At 47.9% G+C, this 23478-nt stretch overlaps 1 protein-coding gene across 1 annotated transcript in view; it reads right to left on the bottom strand.

The window, feature by feature from the left end:
- CASR (calcium sensing receptor) overlaps positions 1–23478 on the bottom strand; it is a 202767-nt gene that overhangs the window by 2771 nt on the left and 176518 nt on the right. Inside the window, exons 5-6 of the mRNA XM_075592879.1 lie at positions 10376–10606; positions 9087–9210 (exon numbers count right to left, since the gene is read on the bottom strand). Of these exons, the coding sequence (XP_075448994.1) occupies positions 9087–9210; positions 10376–10606 (355 nt within the window). The remainder of the gene's footprint in view (positions 1–9086; positions 9211–10375; positions 10607–23478) is intronic.

Here is a 23478-nt window from a genome sequence, read left to right as displayed (position 1 = left end):
TTCAGCAGGGGAGACGCTGAGACAGATCTCGGAAAGAGTAGAGTGATTCTGGCAGCAGCATTTAGGATAGATTGTAGGGGAGACAGGTGAGAGGCAGGAAGGCCGGACAGCAGGAGGTTACAGTAATCAAGACGGGAGAGAATGAGGGCCTGAGTCAGAGTACTAAGATGTAATTGTTTATATGTCTGATCATTCAGAATAATTGTACATTTTATAGGAAGGCTACACCCCCAAAATTTTACGTGCTTTTTATATCCTTTTTTGTTATTGTTTTAATTTTTTTTTTTTTAAGCATGTTGAAGTTATAAATGAAAAAAAATAAGAACAGGAGGCTTCCATGTGGCCTCTTTGGTGTTGTGGTTTAGAGTCAGTTGAAGCGGCACTTTGAAAAAAAAAATGTCTTAAACAGTAGCAGGTTTTTCCATGTTCCTGTGCAGGACGGGTCCACTGTGGCCATTCTCCCTCCACTGCAGAGGTAAATGAGAATTCTCACAGGTAGTGTTAGGACCTGCATACTGGTCATGCCATGACGTGGCTGCATACTGGTCATGCCATGACGTGGCTGCATACTGGTCATGCCGTGACGTGGCTGCATACTGGCCATGACGTGGCTGCATACTGGTCATGCCATGACGTGGCTGCATACTGGTCATGCCGTGACATGGCTGCATACTGGTCATGCCGTGACGTGGCTGCATACTGGTCATGCCGTGACGTGGCTGTAGGGTAGTGTTAGGACCTGCAGACTGGTCATGCCGTGACGTGGCTGCAGAGTAGTGTTAGGACCTGCAGACTGGTCATGCCGTGACGTGGCTGTAGGGTAGTGTTAGGACCTGCATAATGGTCATGCCGTGACGTGGCTGCAGAGTAGTGTTAGGACCTGCATACTGGTCATGCCATAACGTGGCTGCATACTGGTCATGCCGTGACGTGGCTGTAGGGTAGTGTTAGGACCTGCAGACTGGTCATGCCGTAACGTGGCTGCAGGGTAGTGTTAGGACCTGCAGACTGGTCATGCCGTAACGTGGCTGCAGGGTAGTGTAAGGACCTGCATACTGGTCATGCCGTGACGTGGCTGTAGGGTAGTGTTAGGACCTGCATACTGGTCATGCCGTGACGTGGCTGCATACTGGTCATGCCGTGACGTGGCTGCATACTGGTCATGCCGTGACGTGGCTGCAGGCTTACAACGCTTTGGCCAAAGGGTTTAACCAAATGGACCTTACTCATGAGAATACTAAGATTGAAGCATTTAACTAGGTATTTTGTCACATTGGATGTAGCATTGGGTATTTTTGTCTTTTGTAGTATAACTGTTTACACATCATGGCGTCCTTGAGAATAAAGAGAGCCCTGACAGATAGGAAAGGTGCAGCATGAGAGACGTGCCAAGCCCCTCGCTATGCTCCCGGGGTGAGGGGGTTAAAAAAGGTTCCCTCCCCCATGGTTGTGGCTAGTGGGGTGGGTATTTCTTCTCCCCCTTCCCCCATTTTGCCCCTCGTGTTCCTGCCTAGAGATCTGGGTGGTGGAAAGCAGGCCCAGGAGGTAAGGCGGTTGGGGTGAAGAGGTTAATCCAGTGGAGGAAGGGTCAGGTAAGGGTCAGGGATGACCACTGGGAGATGGGGAGGAGGAGCGGGCAGCAGCTTTATGGGGAGGATGTTTCTGGGAGGGGCAGTCATGCGCTGTTCTAGGGAAGGGAATCTTCTCCCACCCTCCCTTGTGTGTATGTTTATAGTTACTGTATATGGTGTAGGACGTGTTTGTACTGTCGATGTGATGTTTGGGGGATGTTGGGTTATTTGTGAGTATTATTGCCACAGCTGTGGCAAGGTTGCTTCCTTTGGGGGGGATAACACCCTGTCAGAGTGGGGGGCGGGGGGTTATATTTGTGGCCTATGCGGGCAGTTAGTGAGAGGGGTCTGTATCTGCTGGGCTGTGGGTACAGGGAACTGCCTCAGTAAGGTCAATTAATTTGTAAGGAGCCAGGAGCTGGGCGGCACCTGGCCAGGGTTTGGGGCCACAGCTGGGAGGTACCTGGTCGGGGTATGGGGCCACAGCTGGGCAGTACCTGGCCAGACCACAGTTGGGCAGTACCTTGCTGGGAGATGGGGCCATAGCTGAGTGGTGCCTGGCCGGGGGATGGGGCCACAGCTGGGTGGTACCTGACATGGAGATGGGGCCACAGCTGGGAGGCACCTGGCCAGGGTATGGGGCCACAGCTGGGAGGTACCTGGCCAGGGGGTGGGCTGGGCAGTACCTGGCCGGGGCCACAGTTGGGCAGTACCTTGCTGAGAGATGGGGCCATAACTTAGTGGTGCCTGGCCGGGGGATGGGGCTACAGCTTGACAGTACCTGGCCAGGGGATGGGGCCACATCTTGGTAGTACCTGACCGGGGGATGGGGCCACAGCAGTTGGGTGGCATCTGGCCAGGGGATGGGGACACAGCTGGGCAGTACCTTGCTGGGAGATGGGGCCACAGCTGTGTGGTACCTGCCTGAGGGGTGGGGCCACAGATGGGTGGTACCTGCTGAAGGGGTGGGGCCACAGCTGGGTTGTACCAGGCTGGGGGATGGGGCCAGAGCTGGACGGTACCTGGTCTGGGGATGGAGCCACAGCTGTGTGGTACCTGCCCGAGGGGTGCGGCCACAGATGGGTGGTACCTGCCAGAGGGGTGGGGCCACAGCTGGGTTGTACCAGGCTGGGGGATGGGGCCAGAGCTGGACGGTACCTGGTCTGGGGATGGAGCCACAGCTGTGTGGTACCTGCCCGAGGGGTGGGGCCACAGATGGGTGGTACCTGCCCGAGGGGTGGGGCCACAGATGGGTGTTACCTGCCGGAGGGGTGGGGCCACAGCTGGGTTGTACCAGGCTGGGGGATGGAGCGACAGCTGGGCAGTACCTGGCCGGGGATGGGGCCTAAGTTGGGCAGTACCTGTAACTAGGACAACTCACTGGTGCAATATTCCTAGATTTTGCAAAGGCTTTTGATACTATTGATCATGTTATCTTGCTATGAAGGAGCTACAGATCAGAACCAACTCTAACACTATCCTAGACCCTGTTACTAGTTTCAAATATTTGGGCATATGGTTCGACTCCCATTTAACATTTGGGATGCACATTGATACCCTGACATCCAAAACCTATGCCAAACTGGTGTACTATATAGGAACAAATCCTCCCTAAGGCTGATGGTCAGAAAGTACATCGCACGGCAGATGCTGATGCCAATTATAGATTATGGGGACATAGTATATGGCACGGCACCCCAAACTCACCTTGGCAAACTTGATACCCTCTACAACTCAATATGCCGCATTGTCCTCCAATGCAATTGCAACAAACATCACTGCAAAATGCTCAAAGCACTAGATTGGTCATCACTTGAGTCTAGGCGCAAAGTTCATCTCTCCTGTCTTGCCTTCAAATACTTTCTGGGCAAACTACCCACCTATCTAAACAAGCTCCTCACCCCTACCACATGTAGCACTTATCATCTGAGATCTGACTCCAAAAGACTGTTCATGGTCCAAAGGTTCAACAAAGTATCCGGCCGCTCCTCCTTCTCTTACCGTGCACCCCAAAACTGGAACAGTCTACCGGAGACTCTCATTGCTGCCACCAATCTAAGTTCTTTCAAAACTAAAGCTGTCTCACATTTTTATCTGGTCTGTAACTGTTATATACGCCAATAACATATATTATCCTTAACTATGCATGCAATGTCTTGTATATAATGTACAATATAACCCTTTTCATTAATTGTAACTATGTATTTGTAACCATGTGTAGCCATACCACCTTTGGCTACTAACCTGCCCTAATCCTGGCAGTAAGCCCTGGTAGAATCAGGCTGCCAGTAGTCAACATGGGGGTTTCCCCCTCCTTGGTGCTGCACTTGAGTGACAGTGAGAGGTGGTGATATCAGGCCTGAGCATGTCCAATCATGGGGCAGACCTGGTGCCCTCTTCCTGGCTGTACTTAAGGGCAGTGCCGCCCAAAATTTAGTAGTGCGCCTCCCTGCTTGAGAGAGGCAGGGATCACACAGGATTGCCTGGAGCTTGGCCCCCCTGTTCCTCTTTCCCTTGGGGGAGAGTGAGTGATACCCTATACCCCTGGTCCTGATAGAGGGCCAGGGAAGAGCTAGGACAGCTGCGGGGGGCCTGACCTGTAGTGGTAGTCCAGGGACCGTCCTCAAGTTGAACATCCCAGAGACTGCAGTGGGCAGAGATCTGCCTTGTTCCTGTACTGTACAGACAAAGAGAATAAACCCGTTCCTGTAGTTATACCTCTGCCTAGTGTGTGATCTTACTGGGAGGAGAGGTGATTATCTTCCCCTATCTGGAGCCCTCTGCAGATGGAGGCGCTGCACTGCTAGAGAACCATGTGGGTAATGTACCCCCGAAACCTGATCCTGTGTCCCCACTACCATCATCGGACGACTCAGCCCTCCTGTTACCAGCAGGTATCATGCACCACACGACCAGTACTGGCAGAAACTCCCAGAGTGTGGGGGAAACATCGCTACACATGTATTTGTCATTATAACTCTGTGCCCAGGACATACGTGAAAACAAGAGGTAACTCTCACTGTATTACTTCCTGGTAACACATTGTATAAATAAATAAATGCGCTTCGTTTTATGTTTTTCGATTTTCGGACAGTTTGTTGTGAGTGAGATTGTTACATGGAAGTGTTTTGCAGTTGGTGATATTATATTAAACGTGTTCCTTTTAAAGTCACAATAATGTGAACGTTTAAGTGATATTCAGTATTTACATTTTTGTTTGACTTGAAGACCATGCTTGATCGTTGTGACAGACAATGGCCGGCCTTTCTGGGGAACTTTGCGACCGGCGCCCTGACTGTGTCACGCCTGTATGCCCGCAGACCAAGCTAGACCCCAGTACTGAGGTGGGAACGGTATGATACCACACACCCACAGCAGTGGGAGCAAGCCCGGAGTGTGGTATAGCGTTGCTGGGCCTGTTGGAAGAGTTGTTAGAGTATACTTGCAATGCTTGGGGAATGTCCGTGAGAATAGTCGTGTCCGTTTGCCAATGTTCAGGGATCCATAGGGTAGAGTCGTCAGAGGGCAAGCCAAGTCCTAGGAAGCCAGAGGTCAGCGGAGTCCTGTGCCCGCGCGATGGCCAGCAAAGGCAGAGAGGAGCATGCACGCGCGTCCTCCGTGGGCTGAGGGGGCGCACGCACCGGACGCGTCACCAGGCGCGCAGAACCCCGCGCCGTGGGCACCACACGAGAAGGAGGCAACGGGACGGATGGCGCCACAGGGGAAGGTAAAGGAGCTACCGCGGGGGAGAGGGAGCGGGGAGGATCAAAGCAGGGGCTAAGGGAGCGCGTGAGTATGCGGGACCTGCGGGGGACGCGCTGCGGCAAGGGGAGAGAGGTAGAAGGTGAAGGAGAGGAGTGGGAAGGAGTAGAAAGGGTAACAGGAGATGGGAGAGAGGGACAAAGAGAGGAAGGAATCTCCTGAGTCGTCACAGGCTGTCAGTGGAAACTAAACTTATTTACAGTATATGCTCATAGAATACCGCACAATAGTATGAGAATACTCGAGCAATTTGATGACACAATCCAAAAATTGATGGGGTTTAAAAAAATTTTTTTCCCCCCTGTGTTTCATTCAGTGTTATGAATCTTTTTCCTATTAGGTTTAATCGCTCACCCTACTACACAGTGTAAAATATAGCGTTTTCCTAGTATACCCTCATGGGCTAGATTTAGCAAGCAGTCTTCTGGCAAAATGCAAAGCCAGGGTGTGCAGCGCACAGCAGTAGAGAGGAGCAGGTCTAGCAGTAAAAGTCCTTTATTTAACAATTCATGATGTGGGACAACAGCATCATGAATTGTTAAATAAAGGACTTTTACTGCTAGACCTGCTCCTCTCTACTGCTGTGCGCTGCACACCCTGGCTTTGGATTCACACTCAATACAGCTGCACGCTTTGGAAGGGAGACTGGGAAGGAAGGAATATTAAAAACAGTGAGTACTATACCTGGGGCTACCTAATGAGGAAAGAGGGGGCTGTCTATGGGCAACCCACTCCAACCTTCAAGGTACCTTATGCCCATTTAAAGGCACAGTACTAAAAGTAAAACTGTTATTACCCAGATAACTCTCCCTTCCTTCAATACAGTCCCAGCACTTTTTGAGCACCATCACAAACATACAATTCTGGCAAAATGCACCTTCCAAAGCTGCAATACATCGTACAGCTCGCTGAAATCAATGTAAGGTGTGTACCGGCGTTGGAAGGTGCCTTATGGCAGAAGACCGGTTACTAGATATAGGCCCGCATATTAGTGTTAACTCCTAACATTATTAACCCCTTCATGTTGCTGGCCATTCTGTCGTTGAAGGAATTGTGGCTCATTTAAAAAAATTGGCGTCATGTCATAAGACACCTTCCAGCGCTGGAAACACCTTCACATTGGCCATAGCAGGTCTTCCAGCACCAAATGGTATCTTATGAAAAAGATCCGCGTCGTAAATATGCCCTTATTTGTGAAATCCATCTTACTAAATTTTACTTTCTAACCTTTACTAAAGAAAACCACGCTGACTCCCCCCCCCCCCCCCCAAATCCCACTGAAACGCGTCAGTAGAATGCTGCGGTGTTATGATATTGGAGATCTGTTTCTTCTGTTTTTTACTAATGAGATAAAAGAATAAGTGAGATATTTTAACCTTTTTTTCTTTTTTTGTGATGGCTTGGGCGATTGATCGAACTGGGAGACTTTGTTACTATTTATATAATACACTATACGTGTCGGTGTCTGTTTTCCAGAACGGCTACAGTTTATTTGATGGCTGTTATAAATAATTGCACACTTCGAATTTTGAATATGAGGGATTATAATGCGGCTTTGTTCACACAACTAATTAATTGATCTTCAGAGAATTCAGATTCCAGGAAACTAGTACCCACTTTTGGGGTCTTCCTTGGTGATATTGTATTTTTGGTCCAATTCTCTGAATTAAATATATTTTGTGCATTTTCTAATATTTGATATCACAATCTATATATTTTTCCAAAACTGGCCAACTATGGCTATATACCAGGGACAGGCCCCTGTTTTTAGCTAGAATATGTATAGTGGAAATCAGTGGAAGGTGAAGAAAGTCTATTCAGTATTTTCCTCCCAAATCTTTCTGTTGGTTACATTTTTGCAAATTAAAAATGAGAAATGTGTTTGCAGTTACCCACACCTGCCCCTAGATGTCCCCATTGCACTTCAGTGCAGCATTTACCATATACAGATGCAGCGGCCATTATTTTAACAAATCACGGCGCCGTTTTCGTGTGCTCTGCTGTACTCCACGCGGCATGAACGCCGCCAATCGCCCCAGGCACACGTGTTTATCGCGGTTGCTTTGTTTGAATTTCATGGATTGTGTGCAATTAAATGCAATGAAATAAATGAATTGCAATGTGTACAGCACTGTGCTACTGTGTCACTTTCAGGTGTTTAAAAGCCACAACAACACTAAAATGCCATTTTTTGCACTCGCCTGCACTTGCGTCTTAAGGCGGTACGGTTGGAAGTAATCCCGCGCCATGACATGGGTATTCCGAGGTATACACCGCGTGATTTGTTAAAATAATGGCCGCTGCATCTGTAAGTAAGTAATCCATCAAGCGCCTGAACGGACACTTTTTTCTTTTCGCCCTATAACCTTCCCAAAGCTTTCCGGGTACAACATTGCGGCATAACCAGTGCAAACATAGCACCATATTATAAAAGAACGGGAAACTCATAAAGAGAAACCTTTCTTTTTTTTATGTTGGTGTGGCCAGATCTCCTGCTAGGCTCCCCCTTAACCCCCCTTACCTCTGAGGGTGATGTGGATGCCGCCGGAGGTTGCTGTTAGACCGCCGTGGGGAGGGAGGTTGTGCAGGGGGCGACCGGATCGCCGGAGATCCTCGGCGGCACCCTGAGCAGGGTGCCGCCATCTTGATCATGCGTGCGCATGCGCAGTACCGATTGCGCATGCGCAGTGACTCCTAGAGTATGGCAGCCATTACATAGTAGCCCCGCAGTGGAACTACAGTTCCCTGCAGCCCCCGGGGCTGTTGATCACATGCTGCGCATCAGCCAATAGGGCTGCAAGGATTCCCTGCTTCACAGAACGATACATTTGGCGCGCTGCGAGCCACGCCAGTCGGAGCTGGGACATCAGAGGGTAAGGGTGTAGGTGCAGGGTGTCAGAAAGCCCCTGCACTAGGCCAGAGACTCATGGCCTGTGTAAGCCTATCAGGAATAGTTATAGACCATGAGCCCGCCCCTTCTATCCTAATTAGGGGACTGCCAAATGTAGGAGGAGTCCTGCTCGTGCTCTGGAAGAGAGGAAGCAGAGAGCTGCCAGTCTCTCCTATGGCAGGATGAGCGTGCTCGCCCTCAGTCTTTGGACTGAGGGAACATCAGACTCAGCCACAGTGTTGCCCTATACTACCGGGGGCAAAGCACCATGCAGAGGTATGGAACCTTTGAGACCTTGCATTGCTGTGAGAAGATCTGCAGTGTATGCTATACAATAAAGATCTGTTCAGAATATACCCCTGTCTGAGTATCAGTCCTTGGGCAGGGGGAGAAAGAGTGCAATGGTGGGGGCTGACCTCCGAACTCCTTGCAGCCCACTACTGCTGGAGGCGCTACGCACCAGTAAGAAGAACTACCTGAAAAGAATCTAAGCCTGTCCTGATCTCCACACCATCGCAGATCAGCTCAGCTCTCCTGGACCTACAGGTATGCCTCAGCAACACACGGTAGCAAAAGAGTGGTTCTCCCAGAGGCGGGGGGGGGGGGGGGGAGGGGGGCGGGCGCGGTAGGGGGGGGAACAGTGCTACATATGTGTGTATATATATATATATATATGGTGAATGCTACTAAAATTAGAAAGGTCTTTCTCTCTCGCGCTCTCGCTCTCTCTCTCTCTCTCTCTCTCTCTCTCTCACATACAAACATTTCACTGAAGAATAGCCATTGATACATTGCACGCAGTGCACTTGAGGCTGCTCTGGCAGAGAAGGAGTTAAATCAGTGGGTAACTGCAGTGTGATTACCTGTTTCATCTGCGTACTCCCCATCAGGACAGTCCACACATTCGAAGCAGCAGGTGGGCTGTCCCTCTATGATCCCCTTCCTGGTACCTTCCTGGCAGTCTCTGGTGCAGTTGGAGAATGGAACCTAGGCACAGAAGGGATATCTACTTGGGTTATAGGAATCATGGGACCCTTACTCCATGGAGTATGTGTAGGGTCCACCTCTGAGTAATATGAAGTATTAAACAAAGTGGCAATACGAAGTAAAGTCCCCAAACGCTGGGTTCAAAGGGGGCTGTCACAATAATAGCATATTGTATATTTAGATTAACCAAAGTCTACCCCGCACTCATAAAGAATACATAATAATCAAAGTGCTTATAAACCAAAATATGTTATGTTTACTTGTAAATAGAGGTAGACAAGAAATACATACACACAGCTAGGTGGCTTCACATAGTACAAAAAACGACATTAAGAAACAAAAAACAGGGACGATCACAAAAATAGAGAAAACACGCACAGCCGGTAGTAACAGCATCAGGCACTACACAACAATCCCCCAAAACAAGAACCACTCATTTATCATGATCTATAAATGGTACAATCATTTACCAGACCTTTCACTGGTCACTAATTGTCCATGTATCTCGCTGATTTGGAGTCAGTGCAACTCATAGATGTCCTTATCAATAGACTCTCACTAATGATAACCAGGGCTACACTATTATGATGCTATTGCTTTGGTCAAGAACCCCCTAAATCCAGTGATTTCACTCATTGGAGGTTGATTGATTCTGATGTACATAGCAAAGCGAACATCTCAGGGGTTTATTCAGTAAGCTGTGATATCGCCGATCCGATGCTACCGCATGGAAAGCACCGTTGAAGTCAACCGGTTTTCTGCGTGATCGCGCTAGATCGTCGATAACACAGCTTGCTGAATAAGCTGCTCAGTCTCGCACTCAAGGCCTTTCTAAAATGTTTAAGCATCTTTGCCCCCGAAGAAGATCCCAAGAGTGAGGCCCAAACGTTGTCTTTCCTATGTGGGACCTATTAAAGGAGCTATAATTTACGCCGAGTGTCTCCAGCGCCGTGGCTGAGAAAGCAAAAAGCCACGGCTCTAGAGATGGTGTCTGCCGAACTTGCGCTGGAGGGGGGTGGGGGTGGAGGTCAATGCTCTGGGTTGAGGGTCACGTGCCGGAGACAATAAGTCTGGCTACATCTGTACTACTACTGGTAGTCAACAACGAGAGGTGGTCTGTGTCCCTTCCCCCACCAAACAGTCTCCATTCACTAAGAGCACCCACCTCTCTGGAGAATCCGCTCCACAGTATCTTACTTTCGTTGATGAAAAGCCGCTCGTTCTGCTTTGCGTAGACGTTGTAGTGTCCAATCTCCTCGAACACCACGGACCCGTCTTCTTCCGACAGATGCCAGTTGACGATCGTATAGTTCCCCACCAGGTCCCCGGACTCATTGAAATCCACATGCTCCCCCATGTTATTGGTGAAATTGAGGTGCCGCAGGTATTTCAGCACCTAGAGGAGGAAAGGCAGGTTAATGCTAACGATGCAAGTGTTTTCTTAACCTTTTTCCTAACCTTTTTTCCACCAGCTCCTTATCATGGAGCCAATAATGGTAAGGGGAGGGATAGAGCGGGAGATTTTTGCCTGTGAAAACTCTTGTTGAACATAAAGTGACATCAGGATCAGGAGCAGCCAGAGGAAAACGCCACCCCACCCCGAGTCTTGGCTCGCCCTGTGTACAAACAAACCTTAAAAATACCATTTTATAATACTGTATTTTTATATTGGCATAGATCACCAAGATGTAATACCTTGACCATGCCAATGCCACTAGTAGGAAGCAAAAAAGTTGATTGGTAAGTTGAATCGCGTGAAGTCCCCAAAAAGCACTGACAGCTCACCAAAATGGAAAATAAAACTGTTTAATGAAGACTACATAAAAAGGAACATCAGGACAAACAAAAAAACTGTTACATAACTACCCTACGCGTTTCAGGCACCTTAGTGCCCTTTCTCAAGGGGAATGGTGGGGACTGAATGAGTGTCAGGTATATATAGCCCCTCCTGTCTTATTTAACACACAGCTGAACACAGTTGGTATCTGATAAGTAGTAACACCTGTTATATCTAGGGATGCACCATGATGTTGAATAGGTAACCAGGGCGGTACATCGACTAATTAATAAAATAATTAAATCAATGGGTATTCAATAAGGACCCTATGACTAAGAAGTCTAAGACATAATTGATATATAATGGAATGCAATCCTATTACAGAGTCTATGGAATATGATACAGTCAATTGGGAAAGAGGGATTAGTAAGGGTTAAATACAGAAGGAGAAAAGGAGACACAATATTGGTAATAAGTAACTAACAGTGGATATGATAATTGTAGATATCTATCGCTAATGGTTTAAACATGACAATGATGACAATTAACTAACAGTGAATGTTAAACATAATGATGGTCAAATAAATGGTAATATGCAAAATAAAAACTGAAATAACCATCAAATAGACAATCGTTTGTAAATTAGACCAACTTAACATCACAGAGGCTAATCATAAAAAACTCTAAAGGTGATCCAAGGGGTCATATATCGATGTAGAATACGAGGATAAATGTAAATAAGATTATATCTGATAACATACATAAATTACAGGAAATGTTTGAGATCCCACTCTGTGTTTAATCCCTTTGGAATTAGTGTATCAAGGGTAAAGATCCAGTGGGCCTCTCTGCGGTAAAGTGTGTTAATTCTGTCACCGCCCCTGTAATGTATGGGTATCTGTTCTATTGCTAAACATCTGAAATTTGTTAGGGTGCCATTTTGACAGATATTAAAATGTTTTGATACAGGATGCGTTTCGTCTTTTTTAAGTATTAATCGCATATGGTCCAATATTCTTATTTTAAACATGCGTGTAGTTAGGCCTATGTATTTTTTGTGGCAACCACAAATAAGCATGTATATTACGAACTCTGTTCTGCAATTCAAAAACATTGGAATATAGTAAGACCTAGTATTATCAATATTTGTGAAGGTAGTGGATTTAGACACATATCTACAAATTTTACAGCGTCCACAAGCAAAACATCCTTTAAGATTTGGAAAAAAACTCTTTTTTGGTGGTTGATTTATCTTTTTGGATAACACTAGGAGCTACAATGTTACCTAGAGTTTGAGATCGTTGGAAGACAAATCTGGGTTTAGTGGTAGTAATTCTCCTGAGGAGGGGATCTATAGTAAGTATGGACCAATGTTGGTTTACAATGTTACGGATAGCCTCTGCTTGCCTACTGTATTTTGTAATAAAGTAGGGGGTATCTGAGTTGATATTTTTCTCTCTGTACCACTAAATCTGTTAGTTGATTTATCTATAGACCTATTGATCATGGCCTCCCTATTTTGTTGTAAGGCATTTTCATTTGCTTCTTGAAGATTCTTTTTGGTGTAACCTCTTTTGAGGAACCGATCAGTTAGCTCAGTGGACCTATTGTGGAAATCTTCTAAATTAGAGCAGTTTCTCTGGAGGCGGATGAACTGTCCATAGGGTATCCCTTTAATTAGAGCATGACTATGTGCACTGTCCGCATGCAGCAAGGTATTTTTTGCATTATCCTTGCGGAAAATGTCAGTATGAATCCGTTGATCCAGCCCTACGTAAAGCTTCAAATCAAGATAATTAACGTGAGTACAGTATAGTGATAATGTGATAATGTGAAGTGAACAATAAATCCAAGTTCATCCCAGACAATACTAAAGGGACAGCCATTGAACTATTTACCAAAGCAGTACAGAGAGATCTTCTCCTCTTGTCAAAGGGTATACAATTTTCTGAGAAACCTAATAACAGAGATAATCTTAGTCCTGATCTCAGACATGCGCTATCTTTCCTTAAAAACAATGAAAACATAGTAATTAAAAAGGCAGATAAAGGTGGCGCGTCGTAGTTATGGACTATAGTTATTATCAGACTGAAGCACTCAGACAACTGAATGATATTACATATTACAATCTTTTACCCTCTGATCCAACGAGAATATTTCTAACTGAACTCAATGACCTGTTGGAGATCGGCAAAGATCTTGGTTTATTGTCCCCCAAAGAGTTTGACTATTTGCAATGTCTGCATCCTATCACTCCCGTGTTCCACCACCTGCCTAAGGTACACAAATCATTAGACACACCACCAGGACGTCCAATAGTTTCTAGTATAGGGGCACTGGGTGAACACCTTTCAATTTATATTGATTTTTATTTACAACCCATTGTGCACACCTTACCCTCTCACTTACTGGACACGTCACATCTTCTCACCTTATTTCAAGATTATCACTGGTCACCAGACTTTATGTGGGTCACATTAGATGTCTCTTCACTCTATTCTATTATATCGCACACCCAAGGTCTACTTGCCACCAGATATTTCTTAGACTTAGACCCCTCACTATCACCTCTACACACGGTTTTTCTACTTGACTGCATTCACTTTTTGCTCACGCACAACTACTTTCTTTTTTCTGGCCACTACTACCTCCAAACACGTGGGACTGCCATGGGCACATGCTTCGCCCCCTCCTATGCGAACCTTTTCATGGGATGGTGGGAAGCGACCCACGTGTTTGGAGATAGTAACCCTTTCAGACACCACATACACTTCTACCGCCGCTTCATTGATGACTTACTTATCATCTGGAGCGGTTCGGTGGAAGAATTACATTCATTCATCAACCTTATTAACACTAACACGTACAATCTCCACTTCACTTCACATTATCACTATACTCACGTTAATTATCTTGATTTGTAGCTTTACGTAGGGCTGGATCAACGGATTCATACTGACATTTTCCGCAAGGATAATGCAAAAAATACCTTGCTGCATGCGGACAGTGCACATAGTCATGCTCTAATTAAAGGGATACCCTATGGACAGTTCATCCGCCTCCAGAGAAACTGCTCTAATTTAGAAGATTTCCACAATAGGTCCACTGAGCTAACTGATCGGTTCCTCAAAAGAGGTTACACCAAAAAGAATCTTCAAGAAGCATATGAAAATGCCTTACAACAAAATAGGGAGGCCATGATCAATAGGTCTATAGATAAATCAACTAACAGATTTAGTGGTATAAATACCTCCAGAGAGAAAAATATCAACTCAGATACCCCCTACTTTATTACAAAATACAGTAGGCAAGCAGAGGCTATCCGTAACATTGTAAACCAACATTGGTCCATACTTACTATAGATCCCCTCCTCAGGAGAATTACTACCACTAAACCCAGATTTGTCTTCCAACGATCTCAAACTCTAGGTAACATTGTAGCTCCTAGTGTTATCCAAAAAGATAAATCAACCACCAAAAAAGAGTTTTTTCCAAATCTTAAAGGATGTTTTGCTTGTGGACGCTGTAAAATTTGTAGATATGTGTCTAAATCCACTACCTTCACAAATATTGATAATACTAGGTCTTACTATATTCCAATGTTTTTGAATTGCAGAACAGAGTTCGTAATATACATGCTTATTTGTGGTTGCCACAAAAAATACATAGGCCTAACTACACGATTGTTTCAAATAAGAATATTGGACCATATGCGATTAATACTTAAAAAAGACGAAACGCATCCTGTATCAAAACATTTTAATATCTGTCAAAATGGCACCCTAACAAATTTCAGATGTTTAGCAATAGAACAGATACCCATACATTACAGGGGCGGTGACAGAATTAACACACTTTACCGCAGAGAGGCCCACTGGATCTTTACCCTTGATACACTAATTCCAAAGGGATTAAACACAGAGTGGGATCTCAAACATTTCCTGTAATTTATGTATGTTATCAGATATAATCTTATTTACATTTATCCTCGTATTCTACATCGATATATGACCCCTTGGATCACCTTTAGAGTTTTTTATGATTAGCCTCTGTGATGTTAAATTGGTCTAATTTACAAACGATTGTCTATTTGATGGTTATTTCAGTTTTTATTTTGCATATTACCATTTATTTGACCATCATTATGTTTAACATTCACTGTTAGTTAATTGTCATCATTGTCATGTTTAAACCATTAGCGATAGATATCTACAATTATCATATCCACTTGTAGTTACTTATTACCAATATTGTGTCTCCTTTTCTCCTTCTGTATTTAACCCTTACTAATCCCTCTTTCCCAATTGACTGTATCATATTCCATAGACTCTGTAATAGGATTGCATTCCATTATATATCAATTATGTCTTAGACTTCTTAGTCATAGGGTCCTTATTGAATACCCATTGATTTAATCATTTTATTAATTAGTCGATGTACCGCCCTGGTTACCTATTCAACATCATGGTGCATCCCTAGATATAACAGGTGTTACTACTTATCAGATACCAACTGTGTTCAGCTGTGTGTTAAATAAGACAGGAGGGGCTATATATACCTGACACTCATTCAGTCCCCACCATTCCCCTTGAGAAAGGGCACTAAGGTGCCTGAAACGCGTAGGGTAGTTATGTAACAGGTTTTTTGTTTGTCCTGATGTTCCTTTTTATGTAGTCTTCATTAAACAGTTTTATTTTCCATTTTGGTGAGCTGTCAGTGCTTTTTGGGGACTTCACGCGATTCAACTTACCAATCAACTTTTTTGCTTCCTGCTATCATCTGATTGGAGTGACGCGCTGAGGATCGGAGGCTGCGCGGGTGTTGGCGGCGGACCATTCTCCCCCGTGCAATCACGCGTCTACTGGGAGAGGAAGATTTTCCCGGACGGACCGGATACACCATTACGTGTTTCCTGTACTCTTGATCTTCGCGCCACAGGAGGGAGAGAGCACGGAGGTTATCCAGGACGGCGGCGTCCCCCCCCGCGGAGAAAACTGCACTGGAAGAGAGCTACACGAGGGATCCGTAGGGGCACTGATCCAGGCCTGCTACATCTCAGGATCTCAGGTAGCGTTTCCCACTGGGACTCTTCCTCTACACATACAGCTCACACTGTCTCCCCTTCTACTTCATCCACACCCACGCTTTTGAATCGCCTCGCGGCTTACCTCAGCAGTCCCACTCATTATCTATTTATTATCTTTCTATACTCGCTGTTTTGAGCTGTTAGTAGCCCTTCACTCACCAATGCCACTAGTATACTTTGGTCCTGGGACAGACTGCACTTTGAACCCTTTTGCTGCGGAAGAGGACCACTTTGGACCACCATGGTATTCTTGCAGCTATCCAGTCCCACCAGGTTTTATGAATAACTATGTGTTCCCATTAAATTGCACATCAAAGCAGAAACCCCTAGAACAAAAGGGGGTTGTGGAACCCCCTTACCCCATTTAAAAAATTTGTGTAACCCCCCTATGGGATTACTAGGGTCTTATGGGGTTAACTGTGTGGGCTCACACAGAGTAACACCCCTTCCCCATCACATGGTGCTGGGGTGACTCAGCAGAAGTTAAACCCTGTCCCATCCTGCCTGGAGACAGTGACATCATGCTCGGCTATAAATAGTAAGGGGGACGCTTCTGAAACTCAGATCCCTGGAGGAGGTGAAGAAGAGGGGGTCTCACTGTGAATATGTATATACATTCCTATGTTTAGGATAGGGCAAGGTCACTTTTATTGCTTTCTAGTTAGGGAGAGTGCCCTGTTAGATAGTGTCCCACAGCAAATGATCCAATACTAGCCTCTAAGTTCGGCGAGAGACAGCCTATGCCCAGAGGGGGCTCCCCAAGTCACAGCCCCTAGGTATGGTTGGACCAGCCCCATTGTCGGGTCCATTGCTGGATTTCATCCAGAAGGCCACGTAGTGGGAGGCCACCCCAAGGGGGAAACTGAGGGAGTAGTACCAGGCCCGCCAGTGTCCGCAGTGGACATGGAGCATTAACTTTTCTATAAGACAGAGGGAGTCTTTATGTAAAGTAAGAACCATTAAGCCTCAGCACCTTCCTATCGGGCTGAGATAGGGGCAGCTAGGGAAGCCATACAAACAGTATCGCCAAAAGGACACCCAATTAGGTACGCAAGATGTACTTTATATAACAAATGTGAGGCTGAGTATAAGAGATAGTAAAGCTGCTAGTTGACTGAATAAAGTTCCTGGCGCCCATGCTTGCTTACCAACACCCAGCCTGCCCGAAGCCTGCACCCTGCACCCTTTACCCTGAACAAGGTAATGCCTCCTGAGCAGCCCTAACACCGACACTGATGTCATCTCCCTAAGAGCTGGGCAGGGAGATTTACATTTGTAATGATTTTCCCCCCATTTCTCCTCAGCACTTCTACAATACGCAGCAAATAGCATTATTTTCTTCGAGAAATGACAGACAATATATACACCCCCAAAAACCCAGAAGGAACATGAGCTGGTGTCTGGAGTGCAGCTCTGCCCTTTGCAATCACTTACTGGCTTCTGTGGCAGCTAAATAGTGTTTGGAAACAAAGAGTTGTAAATTCAGCTACGACGATTTTGCTGCTTTTAGGGTAAAATCCCTGACCAGCACTTTTTGGATCATCTGTTACTAAACATTGTAACGCTCCGGGCAAGGCACTAGTGTGCTTGGAGCTGCGCATATAGCGGGTGTTAACTGTGCAGTTACTCCCTGCAGGAATTATTAACACGTTGAGGGTCGCAGCACTGAAGTGCCACAGCCTCTCCGTCATGCCGCGATCACGTGACGCCTTTGACGCGAACGGGAAAGGAGTCTTACTCCTGTGGAGCGCATAAAGTTATCTCCCCTTGAATATGAGCAAAAAGCCCATAAGGTAGCCACTAAGCCATGGAGGGCGAGACCCCATGCAGAGGTGGCCACTGTATGCAATGGGGCACTCCAAGGGTCAAACGTGTGGTCCTACTTCCAGTAGAAAGTATGGAAGTATGTAACCTGGAACCTTCACTGTAAAGTGTCTGATGCCTATAAAGTTGGACTCAAACAGGATTGGACTAAAATAAATGATGTCACTAGGTTTTAAGCACAAATAGGTTTTTGGCAATTTGTATTTTTTTACTTTCCTCCTTTGAGAGTTGTTGTTTTTGTAATGGTGTGTTTTGCTGATTTTGTGGCAGTTAAACAATGTGTTTAAGCCCGTTACGTTTCAGCGTTTGTTTCCTGCTTTACAGGATTAGATACTTCTAGTGCTATTGATGCAGAGAAAGGCAGACACATAACTCTGCCAATTCTCTTTCACAAGCAAAAAAAAATAATAATGCACACAACCAATGCCTTCCTGTCTCCAGATAATGGCAATCAGATTTCTCCCCGGATCAATACACTGCCTGTTTGTTTTAACAACGCTCTGCTATGTGTGACCCTCAATAACTTCTATCCACGTACCAATCTCAGATTGTTAGAATTTTTTGGGACCTACAGTATATGATTAAATTGCGTGAATTGAATTTTCCAGCGGTAGATGGCATTTTTCGCCCAGAAAGTCTTCTCACCGTATTCACTAACATGTCCTCGAAAGTCCAAAGCAGAGAGTGTTATTTAGGTAGCGATTTCATTTGGTCTTTGAGCTTCCGTGCAATATGGACATTTTATATCTCCCACAATTATTATTGTGGTGGCAACAGCATCCAGGCTACGCACCTCTGTTAGTGCCGCTTGCGAGCCGTCCGGCGGGGCAACAATAGGGGCAACCGGTTCTACCGGCCAGAAGTAGAATATCCCACAATGCGGGCATCGTGCTGGGCTCACCCCCTGGCAATCTGCCCTGCAGACACAGACATCTCAAGAATTCTCTGCCGCCTACTACCACCACCAGGAAGCCTCCTGGAAGTTGGTAGGTGGTTACGCGACAGTCAGCCATCTCACTAGTCGCTTGGGCAGCTTTGGAATCAAGAGCTCGACAAACAGCTTCTTCTAGCTCGCCAACTCTGAGAGACTGAGGGTGCGACAGCTCACATCCGGCTCCTCCTTCAGTCAGGGTAGAGCTTGGTGATTGTCTGTCACTGTGCCCCCTCCCTCTTGTGTTGAGGGAGAGCCTGACGGTCCATGGTAGGGAATTCCAGAGAGAGAAGTCTTGTAGGCGGGACTGGGAGGCTGTGATAAGACAGGAGGAAAGGCGGATGCCACGGGCAGAACATATGGGGTGTATACTGTATTCGGGGGTGAGGGTAGAGATGTAAGAGGAGCATTGTCGTTGAGAGGGCAACGTGTCTGAGCCATCTTATCTATGGCTGATGAGAGTGTAATGTTTAGAGAGGTTGGTAGGTCAACAGGAAACAATAGAGATGAGAGATCTCATTAGCAAAAGCTTAACGGCATGTTTAGTTACAACTACCTTGTGTTACCTTCAAATTACAGGGCGTTAAGCATGTCTTACCAAAAGGGGGCTTTAATCTCATCTAGACCCTGAATAGGTGTTTAATAAAAGTTAAAGAGAAGACAGGAGGGGGAAAGAACCCTGTAAATAGCATTTTAGTTAAATTATTCCTAACTGTGGTATTACCCTCATCCCGAGCCTTATTTCAGGGTGTGAGTGGGAGTAACGCCACGTTTAGCTACGACCTACAGTAACCAACATCTCGCTAAATCCCTGCGTTAGCTTTAATGTAGCTCTGTGGATAGGCGTTGTTAGAGGAAACACTTCTTTTGCTTATAATTAGCAGGAACGTCTGTTAAAGGTGCACAATGCCCTCTTTGGCCAAAAACAGCACTTAACACGGTGTTAGTGAGCCGTGAAGATTCCTGTTAGCACTTAACGATGTACTAACGGCGTTCAGCGGAACGAGTGCAAGAGCGCAGAAAGTGCGTATGTGCGTTTTGCCCGGGTTGTGGGTTGGACTGCCATGAGTGTCGCCGTACAGGAGGAGCACACTGGTCATGTCAGGAGAGCAAGGGCAATGTTGTAAGTCTTGACAAGACTGTTGGGGTCAGAGGTGGGTGGCAGTAAAGAAAAGGCTGATTTTAGGCTGGATTCCAGGGACTGAAGGTCAAGGAATCCAGGAGATGCAGGAGGTTGAGTGTGAGGAGTGTGAGAGAGAGAAAAGTGATGTCAGAGAGTGGGTAAGGGGATGTTTGATCATGTTCCCAAGTGATCCAAACAGAGATGATGTCCACTGGAGGTCACACGTGCCACCACAAACAGTTGGCCCTTGTGATGTCCATCACTCGGGACTCAAAGGATTAAACATGCCACTGCCATTAGTTCACTTTGGTCATAGCAGGGATTGGACCAATGCTTAGAAGTATCTGATTTGTATTATACAAAGGTCATCGAGCACAGAGCAGTAACTAATTCAAGGGTCACTTCAACAGGGGTGAGAAAAATAATGGTTCTAAACAAGTTATCGGTGTAATTAGTTTCCCTAGAAACAGTAAATTATCCTTAAATTAACTGTTTTACTTATTTGTTTCTCGGGAAAAACAAACGTGTATCGCTTCTTGTTGGGAACATTGGATTCAAGCAGATCAGCTACCTCTGTTTATCTGTCTTACTAGTGACGGAACCATACTTACAGTATGTTTTAAACGAAAAAAGCGGAGGAAAGCGAACAATGTAAACAGTCTCATCACCAAAATGAGAGGAACCTGCTTTCTGATCATCACCGTACACGTGCCCCCTGTGTCTGGGCCACCAGCAGGGGGTGGGGGACAGCTGGTATAAGTGTCCCAGGTCAGTGGCTGCGGGAGGCCCAGACACCATTAGAAGTTGAGCCCGACGTATGCCCGGGCCCAACTTCTTTGCCCGGCTGTCGGTCTTCTCGTTGCCGCCGGGACCTGGCTTCCCCCAGCTGTGGGCCTCCCTCACTGACATTGTCCAAAGCCGAGCATATGACACAGGGCCTCTCACAGATGTTGGAGCACACCAAAAGCTGGGCCCAGTTTCTGGCGTGCACCGGCATGTGAGACACCTGGTGCATGCTGGCGTCAAGAGGCTCGCCATGGCACAGTGTCAGTGAGGGAGGCTCGTAGCTGGGGAGAGCTGGGGGCCCGACAGCAATGAGAGGACCGGCAGCCAGCCAAAGAGGTTGGGCCAAAGTGGTTTGTCCACAGCTCTCCCAAGCTGAGGGCCTCCCTCACTGTCTGGTGCAGGGCCTCTGCTCTCCCCAGCTGCAGGCCTCCCTCGCATTTCCGTGCATGGCCTCTGTTCTCCCCATCTGCGGGCCTCTCTCACTTAGGGTGACCAGATTTACAAAAGTAAAATCCGGGACACATTAAAAAAAGTATTTATAAAACAAATGATCACCAACTGCGCCCCTTCTCCTTTATGTCTCTCCAACCCCCCCCTCTCTCACACCCCCCATCCCTCCATTCTCTCCCCCCGTCCCTCCATTCTCTCTCCACCCGTCCCTCCATTCTCTCTCTCCCCCCAACCCTCCATTGTCTTTCTCCCCCCAACATCCCTCCATTCTGTCCATCCCTCCATTCTCTCCCTCCCCCATCCCTCCATTCTCTCTATCCCTCCATTCTCTCCCTCCCCATCCCTCCATTCTCTCTCTCCCCCATCCCTCCATTATCTCTCCCCGTCCCTCCATTCTCTCCCTCCCTCCATTCTCTCCATCCCTCCATTATCTCTCCCCGTCCCTCCATTCTCTCCCTCCCTCCATTCTCTCCATCCCTCCATTCTCTCTCTCCCTCCCCCATCCCTCCATTCTCTCTCTCCCCCATCCCTTCATTATCTCTCTCCCCCATTCTCTGTGTCTCTCTCCCCCCCATTCTCTGTGTGTCTTTCACTCTCCCCCCCCATTCTCTGTGTGTCTCTCTATCCCCCCCCCCCATTCTCTGTGTCTCTCTCCCCATTCGGTGTATGTTTCACTCTCCCCATTCTGTGTGTCTCTCCCCATTTTGTGTCTCTCTCTCCCCATTCTGTGTTTCTCTTTCCCCATGCTGTCTCTCTCTCTCTCTCCCCACGCTGTCTCTCTCTCCTCATGCTGTGTCTGTCTCTCTCTCCTCATGCTGTGTCTGTCTCTCTCTCCCCATTCTGTCTCTCTCTCTCTCCCCATTCCATCTCTCTCTCCATTCTGTCTCTCTCTCCATTCTGTCTGTCTGTCTCTCTCCCACATTTTAAAGAATGTCGGGCAGCCGGGACAGACCTTAAAAAAACAGGACTGTCCCTGCTAAACTAGCACATCTGGTCACCCTACCCTCACTGTCCCGCGCAGGGCCCCTGCTCTCCCAAGCTGCAGGCCTCCCTCACTGTCCCGCGCAGGGATTCTGCTCTCCCCAACTGCAGGCCTCCCTCACTGTCCCGCTCAGGGCCTCTGTTCTCCTCAGCTGCGGGCCTCCCTCACTGTCCCGCTCAGGGCCTCTGTTCTCCCCAGCTGTAGGCCTCCCTCACTGTCCCGCGCAGGGCCTCTGCTCTCCCCAGCTGCAGGCCTCCCTCAGTGTCCCGCGCAGGGCCTCTGCTCTCCCCAGCTGCAGGCCTCCCTGAGTGTCCCACGCAGGGCCTCTGCTCTCCCTAGCTGCAGGCCTCCCTCACTGTCCCACGCAGGGCCTCTGTTCTCCCCAGTTGCGGGCCTCCCTCACTGTCCTGCACAGGGACTCGGCTTTCCCCAGCTGCAGGCCTCCCTCACTGTCCCACGCAGGGCCTCTGCTCTCCCCAGCTGTGGGCCTCCCTCACTGTCCCGCTCAGGGCCTCTGCTCTCCCCAGCTGCAGGCCTCCCTCAGTGTCCCACGCAGGGCCTCTGCTCTCCCTAGCTGCAGGCCTCCCTCACTGTCCTGCTCAGTGTCTCTGCTCTCCCCAGCAGCGGGCCTCCCTCACTGTCCCGCACAGGGACTCTGCTCTCCCCAGCTGCGGGCCTCCCTCACTGTCCCGCTCAGTGCCTCTGCTCTCCCCAGCTGTGGGCCTCCCTCACTGTCCCGCTCAGGGCCTCTGCTCTCCCCAGCTGCAGGCCTCCCTCAGTGTCCCACGCAGGGCCTCTGCTCTCCCTAGCTGCAGGCCTCCCTCACTGTCCTGCTCAGTGTCTCTGCTCTCCCCAGCAGTGGGCCTCCCTCACTGTCCCGCACAGGGACTCTGCTCTCCCCAGCTGCGGGCCTCCCTCACTGTCCCGCTCAGTGCCTCTGCTCTCCCCAGCTGTGGGCCTCCCTCAGTGTCCCGCGCAGGGCCTCTGCTCTCCCTAGCTGCAGGCCTCCCTCACTGTCCCGCTCAGTGCCTCTGCTCTCCCCAGCTGCGGGCCTCCCTCACTGTCCCGCTCAGTGCCTCTGCTCTCCCCAGCTGTGGGCCTCCCTCACTGTCCAGCACAGGGACTCGGCTCTCCCCAGCTGCAGGCCTCCCTCACTGTCCCGCGCAGGGCCTCTGTTCTCCCCAGCTGCAGGCCTCCCTCACTGTCCCGCTCAGTGCCTCTGCTCTCCCCAGCTGCAGGCCTCCCTCACTGTCCCGCTCAGTGCCTCTGCTCTCCCCAGCTGTGGGCCTCCCTCACTGTCCCGCTCAGT

Source organism: Ascaphus truei, chromosome 3, assembly GCF_040206685.1.
Source record: "Ascaphus truei isolate aAscTru1 chromosome 3, aAscTru1.hap1, whole genome shotgun sequence".
In the NCBI taxonomy this organism is placed as follows: domain Eukaryota; kingdom Metazoa; phylum Chordata; class Amphibia; order Anura; family Ascaphidae; genus Ascaphus; species Ascaphus truei.
Note: the sequence above shows the minus strand (reverse complement) of the source record. Positions and strands in the feature narration are given on the sequence as shown.